Source organism: Ambystoma mexicanum, chromosome 11, assembly GCF_040938575.1.
Source record: "Ambystoma mexicanum isolate Mex_15411 chromosome 11, UKY_AmexF1_1, whole genome shotgun sequence".
NCBI classification, from domain to species: Eukaryota; Metazoa; Chordata; class Amphibia; order Caudata; family Ambystomatidae; genus Ambystoma; species Ambystoma mexicanum.
Window position 1 is genome coordinate 756256942 of NC_090934.1, and position 24668 is coordinate 756281609.

Genomic DNA, 24668 nt, shown 5'->3' on the forward strand with positions numbered 1-24668 from the left:
ACGACTTACAATATGCTGCTTAATCGTGGCTAGAACATGGAAACTGCAAGAACTATACTGAGATAGTGTATGTCAAGAAAAGATAAGCTGGTCCGATAGCACAGGGAGTAGAGTGCTCGCTTTGACATCTGTGCGCAGGTTCGAATCCCAGCAGGTCCAAACACAGCCTTTTTATCCCGTTGAGGTCGATAAATGAGCACCACACAACGTGGGTAATAATAAGCATTTGAGGGTTCGTAGTGCTATAAAAAAAATAGTAAATTATTATAGACATTCACACCGAGCAGAGAGATATATATATATATATATAGGGAAAAAATATTTTAAACGGGTAGTAGAGCTCAGTGGCAACGGTCTCCTCTTGGACGCAGAAAAACGGATGCTCGAATCCCGGATCCGTGCTTAGAAACCTCTTTGATTTTATGTGCGTTATAAAAAAACCAATGTAATTATAATTAATAATGTCTACACTGAAGAAGAGGGGTCGATACACTCAGCTGAGATATATACACTCAGAAGTAAAAAATATCGAAATACGACTTGTACAAGGAGGAATGACATACTTACTGAGAATAGAAAAGTACACAGAGAAGGGAAATTTACTCTGAGAAGGCACTGTGACGAGATGTCTACAAAAGGAAACATTCTGCGGAAGAACATATACACTGAGCAGTAACTAGGTCCCTCTCTTCACCATCAGTGCTTTAGGTAGGACCTGGCAGTGGTGTAAAGACCTATGCAAACAGCTTACATAACGTCTCTCAACTAACTCTTCTTTTTTTCCTTCTGCTCCTCCCTCTCTCAACTTTCAGATGGGCATTGAAACTGTGTAAGGTGGTGTACGAGCAACCAACACAATGTAGACAGAGCATCACTTGCCCATTCTTTCTGCTTTTTACTCCTCCCTTTCTCCTCTTTCAGATAGGTTGGAAGAAGTGTAAAGTGGTAGAGAAGCAATCACCATAATGTAGACAGACCATTAATTAGATTTTCCTTCTTTTCTGTCTCTCTCCTTTTGGTACCTTCTAGGTGGAGTATACCGTGGTAACCTGATCACCTCACTGTACTCTTCCCCTCTGTCCATGGCCTGGCAACTTTTATACTCACTCTTCCCTGTAGTCCTCCTCTATACTCTTCCTCCTTCTCCTCACCTCTCACTTCTCCTACTCTACTCTCCTCCTTATGCTCTTCCTCCGCCTCTCACTCCACCTATCTCTACCCTCCTCTTCTGCCAGTACCATTTAGATCCTTCTGTGGATCCGGAAGTTAGGATAGCTGCAAGAGGAAAGAGCCAGCCCACCCAGAGGAATCTCTGGAACACCCCTCGAATGAAGTGTTGGGTGCGCTCAATAGAGGTCAGAGGATCGCTCCCAGTCTGTCTGCCTCAGACAAAGATATTGTAGAGAGTGTGTTCTGGACGAAACAGCAACAGTCTCAGTAGCCGGGTGGTGAGGGGTTCAGAGGCCATAGCTGGAGAACAGGGCAGAAAACATAAGCAGGTTAGCTCACCCACAGATAGAGGTAGGCTCAGAGGAGGGTATTAAAAAGGAAACATCATGGAACAGGGCTATTAGTGTTGGTAGAGAGGATCCCCGTCGGTTCCTCTTCCTTCTCTCTTGACTGTGGTAAATAGCTTGAGAATAACTAACTATGAAGATTGAGTAATCTTCCTAAATGTCACTACACCTACCGAAATACCTTTAAATGTTGAATGTGGGTCTTATTGCACCAGGTGTTTAAAGATGAAGAGCCAAGCATGTTCCATGTTCTTATATGTAGGAATCCAGAAGCAGTTATTTGCTTCCAGGTTCGACGTCCATGCTGCCTACCTTGCCCGAGCCCAATGGTCCGTCATCTTTGTGGGAGGTGCCAGCGAAGAGGCCACTTTCGGATGCTCTGCATCCACCCTATGCTTGGGTGCCTCACTTGCCTCTGACAGGATCGGGTGGAAGTTCAGTGTTCTCGAGGAGTGCTGTCTGGGATGCAATCCCTCTAATGGATCCCTGATGTCCTCCCGCCTGATCTTACTCGGCCTCGCACGCCTCCTACCCCTACTATCCTACTTTCTCTTAACCTTACTCCCTCTCTTACTCTTCTACCTCTACTCCCTTCCTCCATCCTGTTCTTAATCCCTCTCTCACTCCTCCTACCTCTCCTCTCTTCCTCCTTCCAGATCTTACTCTTTGTCACCTTCACTCACTCACACACAGGCATATAACTACATTTGTACCACTCACTCAATCTCAACATCTTACCTTTACTCTTTCCAAGCACATCAGTTTGTCCCTCCAACTCCTCCACTGCTGCACACTCCTCTCTGGTCTCTTGGTCCACCTGTATCTCCTCCAACCTCACCTGAACACCTCTCACTGAAGACTGACCCGTGGGTTTTTATAGCCCTCTGCTTCCTGTCTAGAAAGTTCTCTAAGCTCTCTAAGTTCTCTAAGCTCCTGTTGGGTATTTGGGTCAGCTGTCTCCCTGGGCTAATCTCTTCCTTGTCCACCCAAACCACTCCTATCCCTCTCTTTGCAGGCTGGAATTCTTCTTAGGAGTCTTCTAAGCCCTACCCATACTTCAGTCTTCGTTTCTTGCCAGCCGGCTATGCGGTCTTTAGTGTTGATTGCTCTTTGTTCCTCTCCTATATCATATTGGCTGCTCTCTGCTGACTCCAGCTCCACCGCTACTGCTCCACCACTCCCCTGTAGCAAGTCTGGGGACCCTCTGGCAGCCGGCGTGTGAAGGAAGTCAATTTTTCACAAGGTGATCATTTCCTTCTGGACGAGTCCTGGTTTTGGCTGTTGGACCTAGGTGCATTGTGGTACTTGTAGTCATTGTTCCTGATCTCAGGAAGGTGTTTTCCGGTACAACGGCAAACATTTCGATGAGATTTATAGCCAAAAACTGTTTGGAAAAACATGCGTCGAAAAAACGGGTGTCGATGATATGACTTAGTACCGTTGTTCCCTGGGATCCAATAGCCATTTCAGCATTACGATGCGGGTGATGCATGCTGGTAGCTTTAGTCTGTGAGTCTTGTATTGGTATTCCTGGCCACACTCCTCATCGCCCTCATTACCTGTTTACTACAGCTGAAAAAGTTGTGGAATTTTGGAGAAAGGTGTTTAAAGTGCAGGTGGTGATCCTAGTTAGTAACATTCTATAAAACAGATGAGAAATATTAATTGGATGTTCTATGTGAGTATGAGGAAAAAAGAGAGACATACCTCTTGAAATCACAACTACTTCTGAGTGCTATATAAAGAGCGTGTGTCTCAAGCCTGAAAAGTAACACTGGGGTTTGTTTACCTGCTCCCCAGCCTAACATGATTAACTTTACCTCTCAGTCGCATCATTCCACCATTGGTCTTTCTCTGTTTGCTAATGTACATAAAAAAACTCCTTTAGAGACGGCTTGTGGATTCCGTCATACACTTTATAAACATTATCATGTAGAAATATTGCATTCAAAATCTTGAAAAGTGTTGCTAAATGTAAAACTGAACACCCTTAATAATTGCTTCTTTTTTTAGACACCTGGATTAATTCTTGCAAACCAGATCCAGTCCCTCCTACCTCCACAACGACCTCAACTACAATGTCTGCGTCTACTTCAGTGGTCAGATCAGACTCCGCTACAGCGACAACAATATCAATTCTGAAAACAATTGCAGGGGCTGAAAAGACAGTTCAAGTCACCAAAGATCATCAGACTGCAGCACACATTCCAGTGACCACTGAGAGCCCGGTTACCATAAAGACATCAGTCCCCATATCAACTACACCCTCTTCCCTTCAGGGATTATTGACTACAGTAAAAGTACAAGAGGAGACATCAGCGCAACCAAGCAGTAAAGGCGCCCTCAAGTCTGATCAAGTCATTTTTGGAGGTAAATGAAATTAATATTCATTTCAATGATTGGGGTTTACATATGATGATCTGCACATTTCTGGTGGATGAACATCAGAAGCACTGTGGGCCAAGTTATCAAGGCATGCTTTTGTAAATCATAATTGATTTCCAACATGTTCTTGTATTTTGGCGGCAAAGTCTGCCAACTAATCAGTGGTCTAGAACTTCTGTTGATATGGAGTTTGGTTGTAGTGTAACATTTAGGGCCTCATTACCAGTATGGAGGTAGCCATAATAAGGGCATGGCATGGCTGCCTCCATACCGGGTCCCAGTACCGGGTTCCTTCAATGAGGAATAACCAGGTTAATCCGACTTTGGAGGATCCGGTAATTCCCCCTTGAAGGAACCCATCCCCATTCCCATTTGAGCCCCCATAGGGCTCAATGGGAATGGGGATGATGCTAACAACGGACCCGTTAATAACGGCCCGTTATTAGCTCCCTGTTCCCCTCGCGGGACCCGCTAAGGACACCTGGTTTTACCAGGCGTCCATCCCGGGTCCCGCAAAGGGAACCTCGTAATATGGCGTCCAGTAATGAAGGGTGCCGGTCCCGTACCGGCACCCTTCATTACGGGAGCGCCAAGGTTATAATGAGGCTGCATCTTACAATTATGTAGAAAGCACATTAAAAATCAGCATTTAATTTTCATAAACACAGGAAAGGTGAAGCCCATTTCGGAGTGATGCATAGCTGGTCTCAGAGCAACTATCAGCAAGAATTGACTATGAGGATTATCAAGTGTATAATTATATCCGAAAATAACAATATATCACATATGAATGGGGTGATGATTTGTGCAGCATCACAGCTTTCACCGAAATCAGGCTTTGATAGCCTTGCAAAAAGAGGGAGCAATATTTCCTATGGTAACTCTTGCTCCTTTTTTAGTAGGAAGCTAAGCCTGAGACCACCCATAAGGCAGGAAGGGCCAGTAAATTTAGATCAGCAAACAATGAAATGGGGAAAGTCCGGACGATTTAAAAAAGAATAAGAATTTGCTAAAGCGCAAAAAGGAAAATACTATAAATTCGACCTTACAAAATTCAAACCACTCTTATGACAAAATAATAATTTCTGCAATAAATAAAAAGGGGACATTCAAGTGGGATGGGATGTAATGACAGACCAAAGCAAAAGGTCAGAAAAATGTAACTATCTGAACTTTTGCTGTTTGTCCGGGATCAACTCCTGAAGTTGGCCCGGCAAATATCGTTCTAATAGTTCCCTTTGCAGATGGAGAAGGCTCCTTCCAGCTTCAATCCAGGCAAGGGCCTTTTTCTGATCTGTGTGGACGCGCACAAAGACAAATAAAAACATGAACAACATTTTTGTGTACAACTGCACATTGCAAGTGCCCAGCAAATGCAAATAGCCACCGTGACTTGGGCTATCCCTGCTGAGTTCTTCTTCCACAATAGGACATTCCAAAATAGAACATTCAAGTGTGTCTCCCTGTACACACCTTTTGTGTTCTAGGCAGATCAAGAGTTGATTTGTATTTAAGAATACTCTCTGCTACACAAACCATACTATTACACCTCCTCTACAGACCCCCAGGCCCCATCACCCCATTTGAGGAAGAGATATCTGACCTCTTGACCACCAACACCAAAACAGGATCTCAAATTATCCTACTTGGTGACCTCAACCTCTGTCTCGGAGACCCAAAAGATGGCAATGCGCTCTCCCTGGAAAGCACCATCTCCCAACTAGGGTTCAAGCTCAGAATCACAGACCCTACCCACAACAAAGGCCGGACCTTGGACTGGCTAGCGGATCTCAACTGCTCTACCGCCATCACAAAAAACGAGCAAACTGCATGGTCTGACCACCACGCCATTTCCTTCTCCATCCAAGGGAAATCACAACCAAACACTCCAACCCCCATCATCCCTCAACCCTCACCAGAAATAACCGCAACATTACCTTACAAAACCTCCGCCCACTTATAGACAATATCTGTACCCCCACAAACTACATTAACCTAGATGCGGAGAAACTTGCCGACCTCTACAACAAAACATTAGAATCAGCAGTAGACACCACCGCTCCACTCAAACTCACCAAAGCCACACCGACAGCCCACATGAACAAATGGTTAACACCAGAGCTAAAAATCCTTCGAAACTCCAAACAAGCCGCAGAAGCCACCTGGAGAAAAACGCCCAACCTATCTAACAAAACTCAACTCTCGATAGCAGCCACCACCTACAAAACTGCTATCCTCAAGGCCAAAAAAGAGACATATGATAACAGAATTGAGAGCGCCAAATCCAAAACAAAAGAGCTGTTCAATATCCTCAGGGAACTCAAATCCCCCCCTACAGTGGCAGAAACCTGTGTGAAAGATGCAGATTGGTGGGAGAGGATTCAAAAAGCCCTAGCAGACAAAATGACCATGTTACAATCCAAAATCGAACAGAAAAAGCTCAGCCTATCCAAAAAAACAAACCATCCACCGTCCACCACCCCCAAAACACCCACTTGCCCCCTTCTCCTTCTCACCAGTATCCACTAAAGAAGTAGAAAGCATCATTAAGGGCCTCAAGCCCTCCAGATGCCAAGGGGACTCATGCCCAGCTCCCATCATCCAGGAAGGTGCCAACATTCTGGCCCCCTTCATAACAGCCCTCATCAACGCATCCTACAAATCAAGCTCAGTGCCTAGCAGCCTCAAGGAGGCCTGGGTCATGCCACTACTAAAAAAACCTAATCTAGACCCCAATAACCCAACCAACTACAGGCCAATCACCACCGTTCCCTACATCCTAAAGATCTTAGACAGAGTGGTCTACCTGCAAATACAGAAGCACCTGGAAGACAACAACCTCCTGGGTCTCAGACAATCCGGCTTCAGGCCAAGGCACGGAACAGAGTCAGCCCTACTGGACCTAAAAATCCAGATGGACGAGGCAAAGGACAAGGGTAATCTAGCCATTCTCTATCTGCTAGATCTATCAGCAGCCTTCAACCTCGTCGACCATCAGATCCTCACAGAACATCTGATGACCTCAGCAGCCTTCTCTAACCAGGCGCCTGCCTGGATCCAGTCCTTCCTAGCCAACCGAACCACCCAGGTCTTCTTCCCGGGGGCATCTGCACTCCCTGTCCCCATCACCTGCGGCGTCCCTCAAGGCTCATGCGTCTCGCCGACCCTATACAATATCTCCACTAAGCTATAGTTTGACCGCCTAGATAACCTGGGTGTCACATACACAAACTATGCTGACGATACCCAGGTTCTCAACACCCTATCAGGGTGCTACGATGAGGACTCCACCAGAATCAACAACCTATATTTGGAGATCCAAGCCTGGATGGCAGAGCACGGTCTATGCCTCAACGACGAGAAAACTGAGCTCCTTCTTGTCGACTCCCAACCACGGCTAAACAAACTAGACCCCCGTTACGCGTCCATCAACATAGACGGTAACCTAATCACAGTAGCCAAAGAAATTAAAACCCTTGGGGTTTATCTAGACTCTACTCTCTCGCTTAAAAGACAGGTCAATGCCACAGCCTCATCCACAGCTTATACTAATAAGCTCATCAACGCCTGCAAACCTTTCCTTACCTTACACTAGCCAGAGCGCTGGTGCTCTCAAAAATGGACTACTGCAATACCCTCTTCCTCGGTACGTCAGAACGCAACCTGAACAAACTACAGGTGCTTCAAAATAATGCCCTCAGAGCCGCCCTCAGTATCCCACGACACGCCCACATCTCCAGCATCAGACAAGATGCTCACTGGCTCCCTGTACGAGACAGAATCACTCTCAGATCCCTCGTCATCGTCCATAAATGCTGCTCCAATGACGCACCCAAATACCTGGCAGACAAGTTCCACAATCACACATCAACTAGACCAACTAGAATGCCATACTCACATTGCCTCTTCGTTCCCAAACTCTACCTAAAAAAAGCAGGTGGCGCCAGCTTCCCGGTCCTAGCTGCCAAACTATGGAACGCTATGCCACCAAACCTTAGAGCAGAACCCTCATTTTGGACTTTTAGAGCCAACACAAAAACTTGGCTTTCCAACAAAAACTCTGCTTAATGTACTTCTTCTCCGCATGTCTCTGTCGACCACCTTGTAACCCGGTTTACTACACATATTGTTGTTATATCACGGTCTGTATTGTATATTTTTGCCATGTTGTAACTATCTCTAAGTCTCCAGCGCCCGGTTACCCCAGGGTTCGGCGCGCGGTACAAATAAATAAACTAAACTAAACTAAACTAAACTGAACTACACGATCTTAGCTACAATCCCTTCCCTGATGATCCTGAGATGCCTTCTGCTTCTTCAAAAGCCAACCACTGACTACCACCAGTTCCTATCTAGATGCAGTGTCAATCCCCATAGAATCCCAGATCTCGAACCTCGGGGACAACCCATACAGTTCAACCTTGTAGAACCACTGGAAAATCTACATGTTTGCGTTGCACAAACTATCCCACCCATGCTTACTCCTGAGTGCCACCGTGCCCCAGCTCTTCTCTTCATGAATATTCTCTTGGCTATTTGTAGATTTCAGTCATTGATATTTACAGTTGTTCAATATTTTGTCACAGTTTCTCTCTCTCGCCTTTTTTTTTATTTTATTTTTTTATTGTGGTATTACCAAGTATTGGTTTTTCACATAGAAAAAGAAAACACAAAATAACAAAGCAAAATATTACGTATCTAACTAAAATGTCAACATAATCACCATTTTTTTATTAAACTCAGAAAAAACAGTGCTTGCCATTTTCAAATCTTCAACTTTCAATAGGTGGACAAGAGGGTGAAGATTGTCCATACTTTGAAGAGATAAAACCTGACTGCTGCAACACTCTGACAACATTTATCGTCAGCGCAGTTTCATAACCCGCAATCAATCTCACACAAAAATCCTGGGATGACAACCAATCACTTGAAACACTAAATTGCCCCAAGTATTTCCTTCGAATATCCCATGTTCCATGACAACATCTTAATAAGTGCTCAATTATCTGGTCTTTTGGATCCTGACAATCTGTACATAGGGACCTACTTCTTGAGCCCCATCCCCATCGGGCGAGGATGGATCCTGTGTGAACCAGAGCAAATCGCACTCTAAGAAAGTTGTTTCTCCCGTTTGCATCCAGGAATTTCGTCAAGTAATTTGGAAGGTATCGAAGTCTCTTATCTGTTGGAGAAAAAGAAGGCACCACTGCAGAGGACCGTGTTTGGTCAATTGTCTTTATCCAGTCTGTTGTTAATAGCGCCCTCTTTGTCTTCATGCGATTAGTGATTAGAGTGTCCATGTCACTGTCACATCTAATAAGAATCTCCTGCTGGGAAACACTTTTAAGGTCACACAATACCCCAGGAGATTCAGAGCTGCACATGGTTGGTAACACCCAAAGCACATCCAAAGACAGCAATTATATCCTGCATTATGGCTGGCTGGAGTATTTAATGCCTGCTTCATTTTATTTCCAAATAGAACCATCCATTTGTCAAGAGAATGCTGCTCCTTCTAGGCTGCTAGTGTGACAAAATGATTACTGATTTGAAGGAGTTCAGGGGTGAGTAATGGCCGAACTGCCTATTCAGCCTCACACTACTACTAAGCCAGCAGTGATCCCAAACATAAAAGAAAGTGTAACAGGAACAGCCCTTTTAGTAGCACAGGCCAAGGGCAGGCTATATCTTTAGAAGGGGTGTGAGCTGATAACAGTAGCAATCCAAACAGCATTGGTACAAATGAGAATGTCCAATCAAGGTCCTATAAAAAATAAGGACTTTAATAAAACAATGCAAACAAACTAATTTAAAACTCTATAAAAAGTCACCCCTATAAAAGAAAGACAGAGAATCTAGTACTATAGGGCACTATGGGTTGATAAGCAGGGGTGCTCAGGCAAGGATTTCTGCAAATGCTGTCCAGGAGGGGAGGAAATCACTGACGGGCCCATAGGTCAGCACTCACCCTCTAGAAGTTGTAAGACAAGATAGCTGCACCATGTGAGGACAGGGGGTGCAGGATTCACTTACTCTGACACGACTCAATAACGAGGACTCATTCGTTTGGCAAAGGGAAGTCCATTTAATGATACATACATCAAACAGGGAAACAAATGGGAATCAGCTGTAGTGCGATCACCGGTCTTGGTCCGACTCCCATGAACTTTGGTAGAACAGCAATTTTTATAGGCAAAAGTCGTCATCACTGACATCTAATTTCTATAAAACATCATCATGCAATATAATTGGTTAGTAAAGGTAACTTAAGTATAGGTGCTATATCTGTATATAGAAATAAAGCATGTGGATTGGATAACTCTTATCGGGGCGTCTATGCCCATCCCTCTACATCACACGAGATTGACGTCACTACAAGTACAACGTCTCATTGGTTACAGTGTCTATAGGACCCTAGATTACATGGTCCATTGTGATTGGGCAAGTTACACCCCTAAACATAAATCTCCACTTTAATTAGCAGCATGCAGAATAGACACCCAGGTGCCTAGTGCCCCAAGATTCACCCTTCCTCATTTCCATCAATCAGTGTTTTAGGGCTATGTGTCAATTAGTTGGCTGGGTATGGCCTCGGAACTGTAGCCTCTTATCAGGAAAAGTTATGGCATCCTCGGGTTCTGGATGACATCAGGCGGTGGTACCTCTTTGTGCCTGGCTGGTCATGTGTTGGTTCATGTGAATCTGCTTCAGTTTTTAGCCTTTTGTGCATTTAATTCTGTGTCAGCATAGCCACCTGCATGGGCCTCTCTTATCTTGACCTTCACGGACGGGCTAGTATGCTCTGTAGTTGGAGTCTTGTCAGCTCATGCTCTCCTCCCCTTCTCTGGTTGACCTCGATTTCCTAAGCATGAGTTGCTCTTTACTGAGTTTCGATTCCGCTCCTTCTCCTGCCTTTAGCTGGGTTTCGAAACTTGGCCTGTCAGGCCTCTGGCCGCCTGGGTACCTTTCTGCTTTTACAAAATGGAGTCGTACTTGTATAATGTGCCTTATTGAGGTCGATATGTGATTGGCGCTTGCTGCTCTATCTTCTACTGAGCATTGCAAGCACTATCGATTTCTTAGCATCTTGCGTTTCAAGCCTATTTACACACGTTTAACAGGACGGTTGCTTCCATCTTGTCTCGTAGCACAATTTCCTTACGTTTTAAAATTGTCTCTTTTCTGCGTACATTACATTTATTTTCGTAGCTACTTGCACTGGCGTGCTTGTCTTCAATAGCCACTTTTGCTCATTCATGAGTCTGTTCAGGCCTTTGTGTCATTTCCACTGGCCTTCCATTACAGCTTTTGGGGTCTCTTTGTGGACCGTGTGCAGGTATTCTTCATGTCGTATCAGCGGCTGGTATGGCTGTCTGATAGGGTACCGTGCTGCCCAGGGTTGTCGAGTTATGGTTGCTTCAACCGGTACGGATCTTCTTATGTACACAGGGCAGAGTGCCAGTGCGGCTCTCTGTCAGTTCGTTTGCTCCTCATACGTCACATACCTTGGTGAGTACCCTCTTGGTAGCTCCAAATGAGGGGCAGAGGTGGAGGTCATGTCTGGGGCCTCCTTTACACTCCCCCCTCTGGTCGGTTCATCGACCACTTCTGCTTCTTTCTTCTCCTCTATTTCTTTTGATTCTTCAGTGTTTTGTTCATCATCTTCAGGATTGGTACATGAAGGCGTGAACATGTGCGCGTCTTTGGAGTCCATATTTTTATCACGCCTTTCAAACTTCCTGCTGTTTTGACATGTTCATGTTTGTTCCAGGTCATAAGCTGGTACTGTCCGTTTGGACTGCAGTAGATCCACTTTCCTTCATACCTTCTTCGCTTTTTAGGATATGTGAACCTCGTTCCTTCTGGTGCATATTCGCTGGCCTTCACAAAGTCCATGATTTCTTCAACTGTCAGGTCTCTTGGCTTCCAGCCTGGCTTGACATCGACCATCATTGTCATCCCAATGGCTTTCTTTGCAGCTTTCTGGCATTGTGTGATGATTATCTTGATAACGCAGAATCCTAGCAGTACCATGGCTAGTAGGGCTCCCAGGAACTTGAATATATCAGCCATCCATTGTGGGACCCATGAGAATAGGTTCCCAAACCAGCTGTCATCGTCCACCTCATCCGTTTCATCGGTCATCTGGTTTTTTAGAGTTGTCAACATGCTTATGGCCTCTGTTAGGGTTCCGTTTTCTTCATCGTGTGATGGTACAAATGTGTAACATGATTCTCCGATTTTTGCACAAACACCTCCATCCATCGCAATGATCAGGTCAAGCACATATCTGTTTTGGAGGGTCATCAGTCTGATTGTTCTCAACTCTTCTTTGATCGCGTTGAATCCTTTTATAGTGGTATTGATGGTCTGCAATAACTCCCATCTGGTTATCTGCAATCATTTACCATTCACTCCAACTTGGATGTGGGGCAGGAGTAGTGTTGTGAATACTGTTGAGGTGTTCGTACGGGATTGCATGGAATGCCTCTTCTGATTTGGGAGAAAAGTAATTTTCCCTCTTCATCCTGGATGCCAGTTCCACAGATCTTCTTCTTCTTAGATGAGCATCTGCTTTCGGGAAACTGTCCAACTTTAGGTCATTATTACGGATCACTAGTGCAGGAACGTGGACGTTCACTAGTGTGCGTATGCCTCCCCAGTTTTTCGGCAACCTTATGTATGCCTTGGATCCACACGCCCAGTAATGGGCAATAATAACTGCGGTTCCTTGGGTCATTCCCGGAGCTTCAAAGATTCAACCGCAGTTTTGATTCTCTCCCACCTTCCTTGTGCCATTGTTTCTGAAGCATAGTTTTGGGCTCTCAAGTGGCACTATCTGCAGGGGTCCCCCTCTATCTTCGACCCATGTTAGTAACTTTACTAGCTTTGGCCACAGAGGTTTGCATAACCTCTGTGAATTCTCTATTGCTTCCTTGCAGGCTCCAAGGACCATCCACGCTCGGCAGATTACTACTCCGTCTTCCCATCCATCTGGGGAGACCACTGACCCCCAGATCTCCATTTGGCCTCAGTTCTTCCAGATTTGAGCCTCTTCTGCAGTCTTCCCTCGAGCATTGAGTCTCGGGTTTACTTCCCATCTTATCCCTAATCCTTTGAACCCAGGGTTCTCGTACCTGATGACATGATTTCTGGTGTGCGCTCGGTTTCTTGTTTTAATGTCCTGGGCGTAGCCATCTTCATCCGGGTAATCCTTTTCATTGGCCCATATCAACAAGGCGTCTCTTCCCATAAATGGTCCTCTGGTGTTACACATTGCTGCGTGTGACATACAGTGTGCTGTAGGGACATCAATTTCTACAACCACAAAGATCTTGGATTTTCCCATGATGTATGGTAGTAGAGCACAGACGAAGCATTCGCCTTTCGACTGCCTTCGCCCTACTTCCTTCATGTGCTGGTACCATATGTTGTTTCCGAGATGGGCTGTGCTGTCCAGGTAGTCATTAAGTTCATTGTTATCTTCATTTGGGCTTCTCTTGCTTCTCAGCGTTCTCCTGTAATTCTCTATTACTATGTCTCTGAATGTGTCGGTGCTGCTTTTCCACTTCGGGTACCTCGGTGGAGCAGGCTGCCTTGACTGTATCGCTGTAGTAGGGGACGGTTTGTGCTTTCCTTCTTTTCATCTTGTAGTCTGTCATAAGCTTCCCCTGACCACCTGCTGTCTGGTGACTTCCCCACGCGTGACTGTGTTGTAGGCCTGCGGCTTGCCCCTTGCGTTGGAGCTGGTGTGCTTGTTGTCATAGTTTCTGTACTCCTGTTTTTCAGCTCCTTGTGCAGTTTCTTTGCTCTGACTATAAATGGGAACAAATAATCTATCAGCATTTGTGTCTTCTCTGTGATTTCCTTCGTGGCCGCTTCCGTTCTTTTGAGGGATTTTGCTATTCCTTCCATCTTTGGTGTTTCACTTGGCTTTTCTTGGTCACTTCCACTATTCTCTGGAATTAATTGTTCGGCAGGCAGTTTCTTCTTCTCGGCTTCCTTCGTTGGAGGCCCTGTAGCCACTGACACTTGCCTTTGTTTATGTGCTTTCTGTGTGTGGGTGTGTGCCGTGGCCAGTGCTACGTTATCATACATTCCGTGCTGACCCTGTCTCCAGCTTTTCTCTTCATTCATTACCTCACGTGTGTATGTGTCACTGCTAATTATATTCAATTGCAAATTCTTCACTTTATCATCAGTTCTTCTCAGAACAGGGATTACTATATATGGTCTGGGTGCTTTCGTAGGCCCCAGACGTTCTGTATCTGATGGATGCATCGACATCGGGACACCTCGTGCACCAATAAAAAATGCAGTTCTTATAGTCAAGGATAAAAACACAACGATAATTACTATGCATATACACATAATAGTCTTGTATGATAGTTGGCAGCATTTCCTTCCTGGGAAGTGGGGGCGTCTCTCTGTTTGGGGTACAACTAGGTTACTGTTCTGGGCCCCCATGTCGAACAAGTCCATAGTCAATAGTTTATTTCTTTCTTTATTCTGATCTCGTTGCTCTAAAGTTCAGTAACTACTAAAGTGATGAGTGCTATTCAAATGTAGCTTCTCATGAGTGAAGACAGTAGTCTCTGGATATGCAGTACAGTTCAATTTGCTAAACTATGGCGAAGGGTTAGACTACCGTTTTAGCACATCACATTCATCCTGCATTTCTATAGTAAACACCGTCTCAGGGTACAACTCCAATTTGCCTCGGCCTTGAGGACATGCAGGAATCTGTTCACTGTGAAAGGTTGAAAAGGTGGAACTACTAAAAATCACACAAAAATAAAATGTCGTAAAAATAAAAACAAAAATAAAAATAAAAGTGAACACATGAAAAAATAGGCAAAAATAAGAAAAATGAAGAAAAAGGACAATAGGATGAAAAAGTCCTTGGGTCTGCTCCTTTCTCTCGGTCTCTCGGTGACAAGTTGAAGAACAGTGTCTCTTTTCTCTATCTGCTCCACAGTGAAATGATGACGACAAAATTCTATTTTGGTTTTCCTCCCCCTAAGGCTCTCCTCAGCAGTGGATGTCCATAGTTGCTTCTTAGTTGCGCTGCAATAGCCCTAAGGAGCCTGTTTATTTGCGCGTTTTTTGATGGATCACGGTGAAAAGTTGGCACATCAATGTTATTGGGTCTGTCCACGAGTTCTGGAAAGTTTTCAATGAGGTGAAAGAAAACATGATATGAGTATTGGCTGGCTTCTGGTGTTAACGACATTTGCTCTGATTCTCTAGCCTCTAGATCACAGGCCTTTCTTGCAGCGTGAACAGTCTTGTACTTTCCTCGATCTGCTCTCGGCGAACAGTCTCACTGGAAACTCCTTAGGAATTCTCGCTGGAATTTAGACAGCTCCACTTGGAGCATGATACCATGGAGAAGGGTCCTTATGTGTAGGAAATTGACTGGATCGGTTAGGAAGGTGACAACGTCAACATCAGCAGGCCTTCCCACCAACTCTGGATAGTCTGTGACTAGTCTGAGCATAACATTGTGTGCAAGCTGCGTATCCGCGGGAGACAGAGACATCTGCCTTGTTTTGCTGGGACCGATCACAGGCCCTTCTTTTGACGCGAACACGTTTTACACCTTCCTGCTGCGTGGGTTGCAACCAAGTAATTTAATTTGTACCATACTTGGTTGAGAAATTCATTGTTTCTTGGATCTCTGATAAAGGTTATTGTATCTGTGGTTCTTCCGACAAGACCTGGGCACTCCTCTGATTCAGAAAAATATGGTATTGGTCAGTTCATCGATGATCACTTGAGGTGGGAGCATTTGTGCCCTTTTCATTGTATTCAGGTAGCTCAGTGAAAGCTTCTGTGATGACAGTCAGCACTTGCCAGATTACCTTCTTGTTATCTGGATCTTGAATGAACTCTGTGACAGTTGCTTCTCTTCCTATGAGTGATGGATATGATAGCACCACCAATTGAAAGTACGTGAGCACATCCCACTTGAGGCTTATGCTGGGGGGTACCATTAGGTATGTAAAGAAAGTCTAGATACTGGTTGCTTCAAGATACTGTGTTACGCTCTCAGAGAATATTTTATTGGCAGTCTATCAGAGTCTTGATTCCCTGTACTACCTGGGCGTGACGTGATTTAAAACGTTCATTTTACCACTGTTGTTGTGGCTTTGGATGTGCTTCTCTTTACCCTGCAACTAGGATGCACAGAGTGTCAGTTTTTTGTCCTTTATCTCTTTCTCTGGTTTTGAGGAAATGACTTGTTTTAAAGGCCAAAAATCACCAAGCGTTCTTTTGCCTTTATTTTGCTGCTCATGCGTCCTTCTTCCGCGTCATGGATCTTGTCTGGACGTGCTGAGGTTCTTCTCCTATGTCTGTAGATTCTTCGGAGTTAGGTGCAGCAGGAGGGCCCTCTCCTACAAAAGGCTTAATGTCATTTAGGAAGATCCAGGCTCTCCTGCCCTTGAGCTTGACAGCGCACGGGGTGCAGTCCTCTATGATAAAAGGGCCATTAAACCTTGGCTCGTCCCACCTTTTTCTGGTAAAGTTTCTTACGAGGACGCTGTCTCCAAGGAAGGCGAGTGGCGCACAAAGGCTGTAAGATGCGCCTGCATCAGCACTATATGTTGTGGTTTGTGCTGTGCTGTCCCCTTTCTGCTGCAGCTGGCCTGAAATGACAAAGGTGCTGGATGTCAAACAGTCCAGATAGGCTTTCATCTCTTCTCCTAGTACCTCCCTAGTTGGCTGGGCATCACATCTAGCTCTGTCTCGGGGGGTAAGAGGGGTCCTCATCCTTCTACCAGTAACTATTTTGTGCGGCATGAGATGATGGTCGGAGCCTGGCTGGTTCCAAAGAGCATGCAATACCAGTGGTAGACAATGCAACCATCCCTTCCTTAATGTGAGCTTCAACTTGGCTATCCTTTCCTTAAGCAAGCCGTTGATTCGTTCACATATCCCATTCCCATCAGGATGATACGCTGATGAGAACGTGTGCTTTATACCAAGCAACAAGCTTATCTGTTCGAAAACTGAATTTATAAAATGGGCCCCATTATCTGATCTCATTACCTCACACACCCCCCATCTAGGAAACACTTCCCTCACCAGGAACTTTGCGGCACAGGTTGCATCGGGGTATGTACAGGGACCTACTTCTACCCCTCTTGAAAAGGAACACGTGTCTTAGAAAATGTCTCACAAGTTGTGCTCTCCCCCACGTGTATGTTGGAGGTGTTATTAGCATATGCTCCAACATACACGTGGGGGAGAGCACAACTTGTGAGACATTTTCTAAGACACGTGTACACCTTTTTGGAAGGGATACCGGGAGAATCACCCTTCTTTGCCTCACTATTGCAGCTAACCTCTCAGACTAATCCAGTTTCACATTAACTATTTAAAGTAGTGCGCAACCACCCATACTAGGGACTTCTTCCCGGTTTAGTTCACTACTGAAAAGGAACACACCACCACAATTAAATACCTGTACCCATTACACACCTGGATCATTTCGACTTAATCAATATGCAGGTGCTGGAAAGGTCCATTTGGTCTGGGGATGATTCCTCTCACTACTTTTAATGTGTGCCCAGAGGTGAATTGCTGGCAGATAATGCAGTTTACCATAAAAAATGCAACATGCTCCGCTAAATTCGGTGTGAACCTGTCTTCGGCGAGCATTGCAGCAAGATTTTCCTTTGACATGTGTATGGGGTAGTGAAGCTGTTCTAACGCTACCTTTAGAAGGCTGACAGGCATTACTGGTTTACCAGTGCTTTCTTGCCTCCACAGTCAGTCAGAGGGGTTTAAAGAGCACCCTCGATGCTTCCACAAATTCTACTCCTCCTGAGGTGCCTCCCCTTGGAGCTCCATTAGCTGAGTCTGCCCCATATTGCTATAAGACTCTGGAGTGGCTTGTGCTACCATCATTCTTTCATGGGTACGTGCCACCTCCACGTCCATGATTGTTTCATTCTTGGATGCCATGCGTTTGGCTTCCATGTCTGCTTCATGGTTTCCACGTGACACAAAATCTGTCCCCTTGGTATGAGCGGCGCATTTCACGACCGCTATGCCCACTGGGAGCTATAGTGCTTTTATCAGCCTGTCCAATAAGGCTGAGTGTTGCACTGGCGTGCCGTCTGCTCAGAGGTAGCCCCTCCTTTTCCAGCGCGCTTGTCCTGCGTGAACTGTAGATGTCACATAGGCGGAGTCACTGTACACCGTTACTTCCCGGTCTGCATGATTCTCAATGGCGAGTATCAATACCAATAGTTCTGCAGCTTGTGGTGAATAGTGAAATGGTATTCGTTCACTAACGAGTACTTGAAACTCTCCATTCGCTATGTGTTTTACCACGGCCACGCCTGTATTCCTTTGTCCGTCTTCTTGGTCAATTCTCAAAGACCCGTCAATAAAGACGGTCTCTCCACTTGCCAGGGCATTTTCCTTTACCCTGGGGATCTCATCATAGAGTTCCTCATAGTTCGCACAGTCGTGCACAGGTTCTCCCTCATTGACTGGCTCAGCTATGAACGTAGCAGGGTTCACAGTTTTACATCACACTATTTTGATCGATGGGTTGGAGATAATCACCTCATAGGCGGATGCTCTCTGTGACGTCAATGTGCCCTTTGGCTTCTCTAGTATGGCGAATAGTGAGTGCTCAACATACAGTGTCATGGAGCACCCCATCACAATGGATGACGCCTTCTCGATGGCGAACGCGGCAGCAGCTAGATTTTGTTCGCATGGGAAGTGGCCCTTCATGACTGGGTCCAGACTCCAGTTGTAATATGCTAGTGGCTTGTACCCCAGCGAGGTTCGTTGTGCGAGCACTGCCGTCATAAAATTACCATCAGTATGAGAGAACAGATAAAATTCCTCTGCATAATTAGGAATCCCGAGAACTGGGGCCTTACAAATTGCCCCCTTGAGTTCTGTAAACCCCTTCTCCATTGCTTCATTCCATTCAATTTCTTCTCTTGTTGTCTGGGCCTTTTTAAGGGCCTGTAGCAAGGGCTTGGTATACGAGCTGTAGTCAAAGACCCATGCTCGGACATAATTGCACAGGCCTAAGAAGCTTTGCATCTGTTTTATTGTGTGCGGCTTGGCCGTGTTCATGATGGCTTCAGTCCTTTCTGGGTTTACCTTCTTTCCCTCATGTGAGATCAGTTGCCCTATGTACAACACCTCCTGTTGGCAGTACTGCAACTTTTCCTTGTCGACCTTGTATTCCTTCTCAGCCAGTATAGTCAATAGTTGGACAGAATCGCGCCTGCATTGCTCTTCAGTGGTGCTGCAGATCAGGATGTCATCTACATACTGCAAAACAACACTGTCCACCGCAATGTTGCTTAGGTCCATTTGCAGGACTCTATTGAAAATACACAGGGACTCACAATAACCCTGTGGCAACCTCGTACTTTTCAGGCGCATTTGTCTGAAAGTAAATGATGTCAAGTCTTGCGAGTCACGGTGCAACGGGATTGAGAAGAACGCATTTTTCAAATCGATCACTGTGAAATATTTTGCCACGGTGGGTATGTTGCACAGAATTGTGGAGGGGCTCTGGACTAGAGGGAGCTCTGCTTCAACAATATTGTTTAAGGCTTGTAAATCTTGGATTAAACGCCAAGACCCTCCCTTTGATTTTTTGACAGGGTAAATCACCGTGTTGCAAGGTGATTCTGACGTCACTAGGATGCCCTGCTCCATCATGGCGGAGATTGTCTTCGCGATTCCTTCATCTGCCTCTCTGGACATGGGATATTGTCGCGCTCGTGGTAAAATTGCTCCTGGTTTCAATTTGATTTCAATTTGATCGATACCCTTCTTCAATGGCAATGATCGCACCCCATTGTCTGCCTTCATCATCATATCTTTCAACCAATACCACTTTTCCTCGTACTGCGGCAGATTGTATCGTTAAGGGAAATACTTGTCCCTCCTCTTCGTGCATGGGTATTCTTGGTCTGAATAGAAACTCACCAGGAGTTCTCATCGTTTTGTCTGCGAGGCCTGGCAATCCCGCCATAAGCACTTGTACGCCATATGCGAAAAATTCTGTTCCAGCGGTATAGCTCTCATGGCTGCACGTCCAGAGTATGCTCTGATCATTTCGCACACATTTGAATAATGCATTCCTGGGGTGGAGCACACTATAGCATCCTCAGTAAACGAGATGGTCATATTCAACTTTGTCATCAAGTCCCGACCCATGATATTTACTGGGGCCTGACGTGAATATAATAGAGGTACATTCATTTTGCGCTCTCCTACAGATACTGGGAGTGCATCAGTAAAGGGAACTCTAATATGAGCTCCAGTAAAACTCTAGGTATCGTTAGCCTCGCCGGACAAGGAGAACTTGCCTTCTTGTATGCATGAGCGCGTTGCACCTGTGTCAACTAAGAAGGAATATTCTTTCCCCCCTATGGTGACATTTAACCTAGGTTCCCTGTTAGGGTCTGGTGTCACTGTTAGGATAGAACACATTAGAGTCCCCTGTGAGCCGTCCTATTTCATATACAGGTTCGGTCCACTGTATACTTCTGGGTTTCCCCCATTTCCAGGGTTAATTCCCCCACCGGAATCAATGCCCTGATCCATTTGCGGCAGTGCCTGCTGGGGTTGTCCCTGTGGCAAATTCCCCATGTTCGGTGGTTGAACCACTTGCTGTGCACCTTGATGCAAGCGTGCCGCCTGCTGCTGAACGGTATAATTTTGCGCATTGCCCTGTTGCGGGATAGCAGGTTGATTCACCATGCATGCCCCCATCCCTTGGCTGTTTTGCCATATGCTTTTGCTTCGGCACATGCTCGCCACATGTCCTGTCACTCCACACAGCCAACAAACTGGAGGTGGTCGGGCCATTTTTCCATTTAATGTAGCTGGACTGCCCATCTGTGCGTTCTGGACACTACCTTGAACATTCTGAAACCCTCCTTGGGTTTTCCGAAACCCTCCCTGATTACTCTGCCATCCTCTTCCTCCAAAACCCCTTCCTCTTGGGTAAAATCCTGTGTTACCCTGATTATTCTGTGATGAGTTAGTCACATTTTGTGCACTTAGCTCGGCTGGGCTGGTGGGCATGTCTCCCTCAAGAGCATACTTAGAGAGCTTCCTTTGCACCAGCTTCACCTCCTCTCCCTTATGCGTTGCCTCCTTCTTTCGATTCTTTTCTTGCAACAATCTACAGTAATGTGCAATTGTCAACTGGATTTCAGCCCATGGTTTAGCTTCTATTCCTACCAATTTCTTGAGCTGTTTTTGCACCAGTTCTGGTAACCCTTGGCACATTATATGGTAGAACACAGGGATGGATTTCGTCCAAGATTCATGCGTTTCGAGCACCCATGCGTCTTGAAAATTCTGGATATAAAGCAACAGATCCTCTGACACTTTCATTATTTGAGTCATTATACCTCCCATATCAGACGTGTCTGGATATAGCGTACGCAGCGCTTTCCACACTGCTGCTCTACAGTTATTAAATGGTGCTCCATCATGGGAGGTGCCAGTTATGGTTACTCTAGGGTATCCCGCCCTCTTCCACACGTCGTCTGCTCTTTCACCAAGTATAGCAATTAGGAGTCCCTTAATGTCCCCTATGGCTAGGGTGACACCCCGCACCCCGTTATTTTCTCTAACTCGTGTATCCACTTCCCAGCTCCTTCTAGCAGTGGGAATTGGAATGCGCAATCCTCCTTCTCCTTCCCCGTATCTCTCTGGTCTTTCACCGGGGTGGAGTCCCTACCTTGCCGTCTACCTGGCAATGCCCTCAACCTGTCCGCATAGGCAGGTGCTGACGTCCCCCTCTGACCGTGGGGTGCTTCTTTATGTCGGCTGGACTGTCCAGCGGATTTCAGTGTCCTACTTGTGGACCCACTAGCATCTGACCATCGTACCTCTTGGTCCCTGGGGAGCCGTTTTTCGCACCGTCTCCCTTCGTCATGTGCCACTTCCTCCGTTTCCCCACCGGAGTCAGACTCTGAATACTCCCAGTTTACACAACTCCTTGCATCATCTTCGTTCTGCCCAATCTCCAGCTTGTCTAGGGACAGTCCCCTGCTCCCACTACTCCAGGTGACATCCTCAGTGTCATAAAGCTGAGTGCTCTCTAAGCGCTCATATTCCCTTCCCCCTTGGGAAATTAGTTCCAGCCCCATCTCATCATATATTTTATCAATCGTTTCCCCAATGCTTCTGGTGTTGAAGTCATTGTCAAGATTTGTCCCGTTTGTACCTGGTACCGCATCACTTGCAGGAAAGAACTCTTCTATGTCTTCCCAGTCTACAACAGGAATGGGTTTAATGACTTCCCGCTCCAAATACTCAAGATCTCGTGCCCTCTGTCTACGCTTGCGTTCTGCTTCCTCATTTATTTCTTTTCGCTTCTTTGCTTCTTCTCTAGCCATATCTACTTCTCTCATTCGTTCGTTTCTACGTTCCTTTGCCCTTCTAATCTCCTCATCTTCTCGCTTCTTCGCTTTTTTTTGGTGCACTCTCCTGTCTTCCTCCAACTTTAGCATGTTCTGCCTGTACTTTTCATAGGCAGCGTATTGTGTGCGACTGAGCGGTATTCCCTGCTCTTCGCGATATAGTTGTTCTCGCCTCAATCTATCCTTCTTTCTTACCCTCTCGTCTCTCATGTCCTGTTCTTTCTCTTTTCCTTTCTTTGCGCCTCATCAGACCGTTCACTCGGTCTTACGTCATCACTTCCTTTTCCATCTAATTTCAATAATATCTGTCCTTTCATCCATTCGTCTTTTGCAAATGCTAACTCATCACTTCCTTTCCGCTTTTTTCCCTCTCTCTCTCTATCGAGAGTTGCACTAGTCTGTGCCTGATCCTTTCTTCCATCGCCACGATGACTGTGGAGGCCAAATCAATTTCCTGTTCCTTCTCTTTCGTCTCGTCACTACTGCATGTAGCTGACTCATATGCAGGGTTGCTATACCCTGTGGCTGCTTTGAGCTCTCTCAATGGGTAAAGGCCCTTTGACTAGCTTCCCTCTATGACTGGTTCCGGCGGGGCTGGTGGCGCGGTAGGCGTCTCACCCTCCTCCGTACATACATTTAATATCCAGTCTGCGGGTGGTTCTTCTTCCTTCGCTTGCTCGAACATTTTCCAAAGTTCGAGAACAGCAAGGCGTTTCTCAAGCTTCTTGCAGGTATATGTGGCGGGTAGGAAGGTTGTCATGTGCTGTAAAACAGCCTTAGACAGTGACCTGTTATAGGGCCAAGGCATAAACATGTTATTGGTGGTACCCTTAACCCACTCCTGGTTGTATTTGTTCAATTTTACTGCATGCTTGGGCAGCTGCTTACATAAATGCACAAGTGGGGTAACTTCCTCCATTCTTAATTTTGTCACCAAGAATATACACACAGTTCTTTAAGCTTTCCACTAGTATGAGCGAGCACCACATACGCAAGCTCCAATCCAACCTTTTCCCGCCAAATTTATTAAAAATTCATCAATTCTAAGGCGATTCCCTCTTAGTTACGAAATCGCGTAAAGCAAAATACATTGCAATCAATCAACAGTATAGTAATTTCACATTTGACATACACAGGACATATATGACAGACTAGACAGTCTAGACGGATGCCAGCTGGTCATACATATACCTTCCTTCTAATCACTACCCCACCATGGGATTTGAACAAACCCCCTTAATTACGTCTTTAAACGTTATCGTAGCCTAAATGTCCCCCCTCTGTGGGCTCTGGGTTCACGTTCCTTCTGACCACTCTTTAAAGCGCAGGAACAAGGCGAATCTTTACATTTTTGCTCAGGTGCCCCCTGGCATTCCTTACATTTGTACTTCAGGTGCCCCCCTCATATTCTTTACGTTTTTACTTTAGGTGCCCCCCTGATATTCTTTACGTTTTTACTTCAGGTGCCCCCTGATATTCTTTACGTTTTTATTTCTTATGCTCGAGTCATTACCCCTATATATATACAGTCTTCTCTACTTCTAACTATGATATTGTTTCTCCACCACCCTCCGTTACCTTTCCCTTACTGGCTCTAATGCCTACACGACATTTGCCAAAGTAACGGGTTTTATTGCTTTACTCACCGATCGCATCGTTTCCTCTCTGGAACTTCGGGATCACTGCCCCCTTCCTCTTCCTGCTTTTAAGGTTTTCGTCCGATCCGCTGCCTGTGGGAATGAGAAGGGTTATGCTTGGAAAGGCGGGTTCCTTCAGACCCACTGCAGATTTGTTGAAATTTTGTACTCTATCATTGTCCACAAGAAGCTTCTCAGTCTACTCAGCCGGAATGGCGAAAGGACTCGTGATCTTATCGAAGGCCCAGAGTTACTTCGTGCCTTCGGTCTAAGGGTGTCTTACACTATATCAATCAGTAATCTATAATCGATGGCCGGAAGCATCCTCTGCTACCAAGTGTCCAGGAGGGGAGGAAATCACTGACGGGCCCATAGGTCAGCACTCACCCTCTAGAACTTGTAATACAAGAGAGCTGCACCATGTGAGGACAGGGGGTGCAGGATTCACTTACTCCGACACAACTCAATAACGAGGACTCAGTAGTTTGGCAAAGGGAAATCCGTTTAATGATACATACATCAAACAGGGAAACAAATGGGAATCAGCTGTAGTGCGATCACCGGTCTCGCTCTGACTCCCATGAACTTTGGTAGAACAGCAATTCTTATAGGCAAAAATCGTCATCACTGACGTCTAATTTCTATAAAAAATCATCATGCAATATAATTAGTTAGGAAAGGTAACTTAAGCATAGGTGCAA

General features: G+C 45.6%; 1 protein-coding gene across 1 annotated transcript in view; it reads left to right on the top strand.

Annotated features, from left to right (window-relative positions):
* Positions 1-24668, top strand: part of LYVE1 (lymphatic vessel endothelial hyaluronan receptor 1) — a 190394-nt gene that overhangs the window by 62874 nt on the left and 102852 nt on the right. The window contains exon 4 of the mRNA XM_069623655.1: positions 3531-3887. Coding sequence (XP_069479756.1) covers positions 3531-3887 — 357 coding nt within the window. The remainder of the gene's footprint in view (positions 1-3530; positions 3888-24668) is intronic.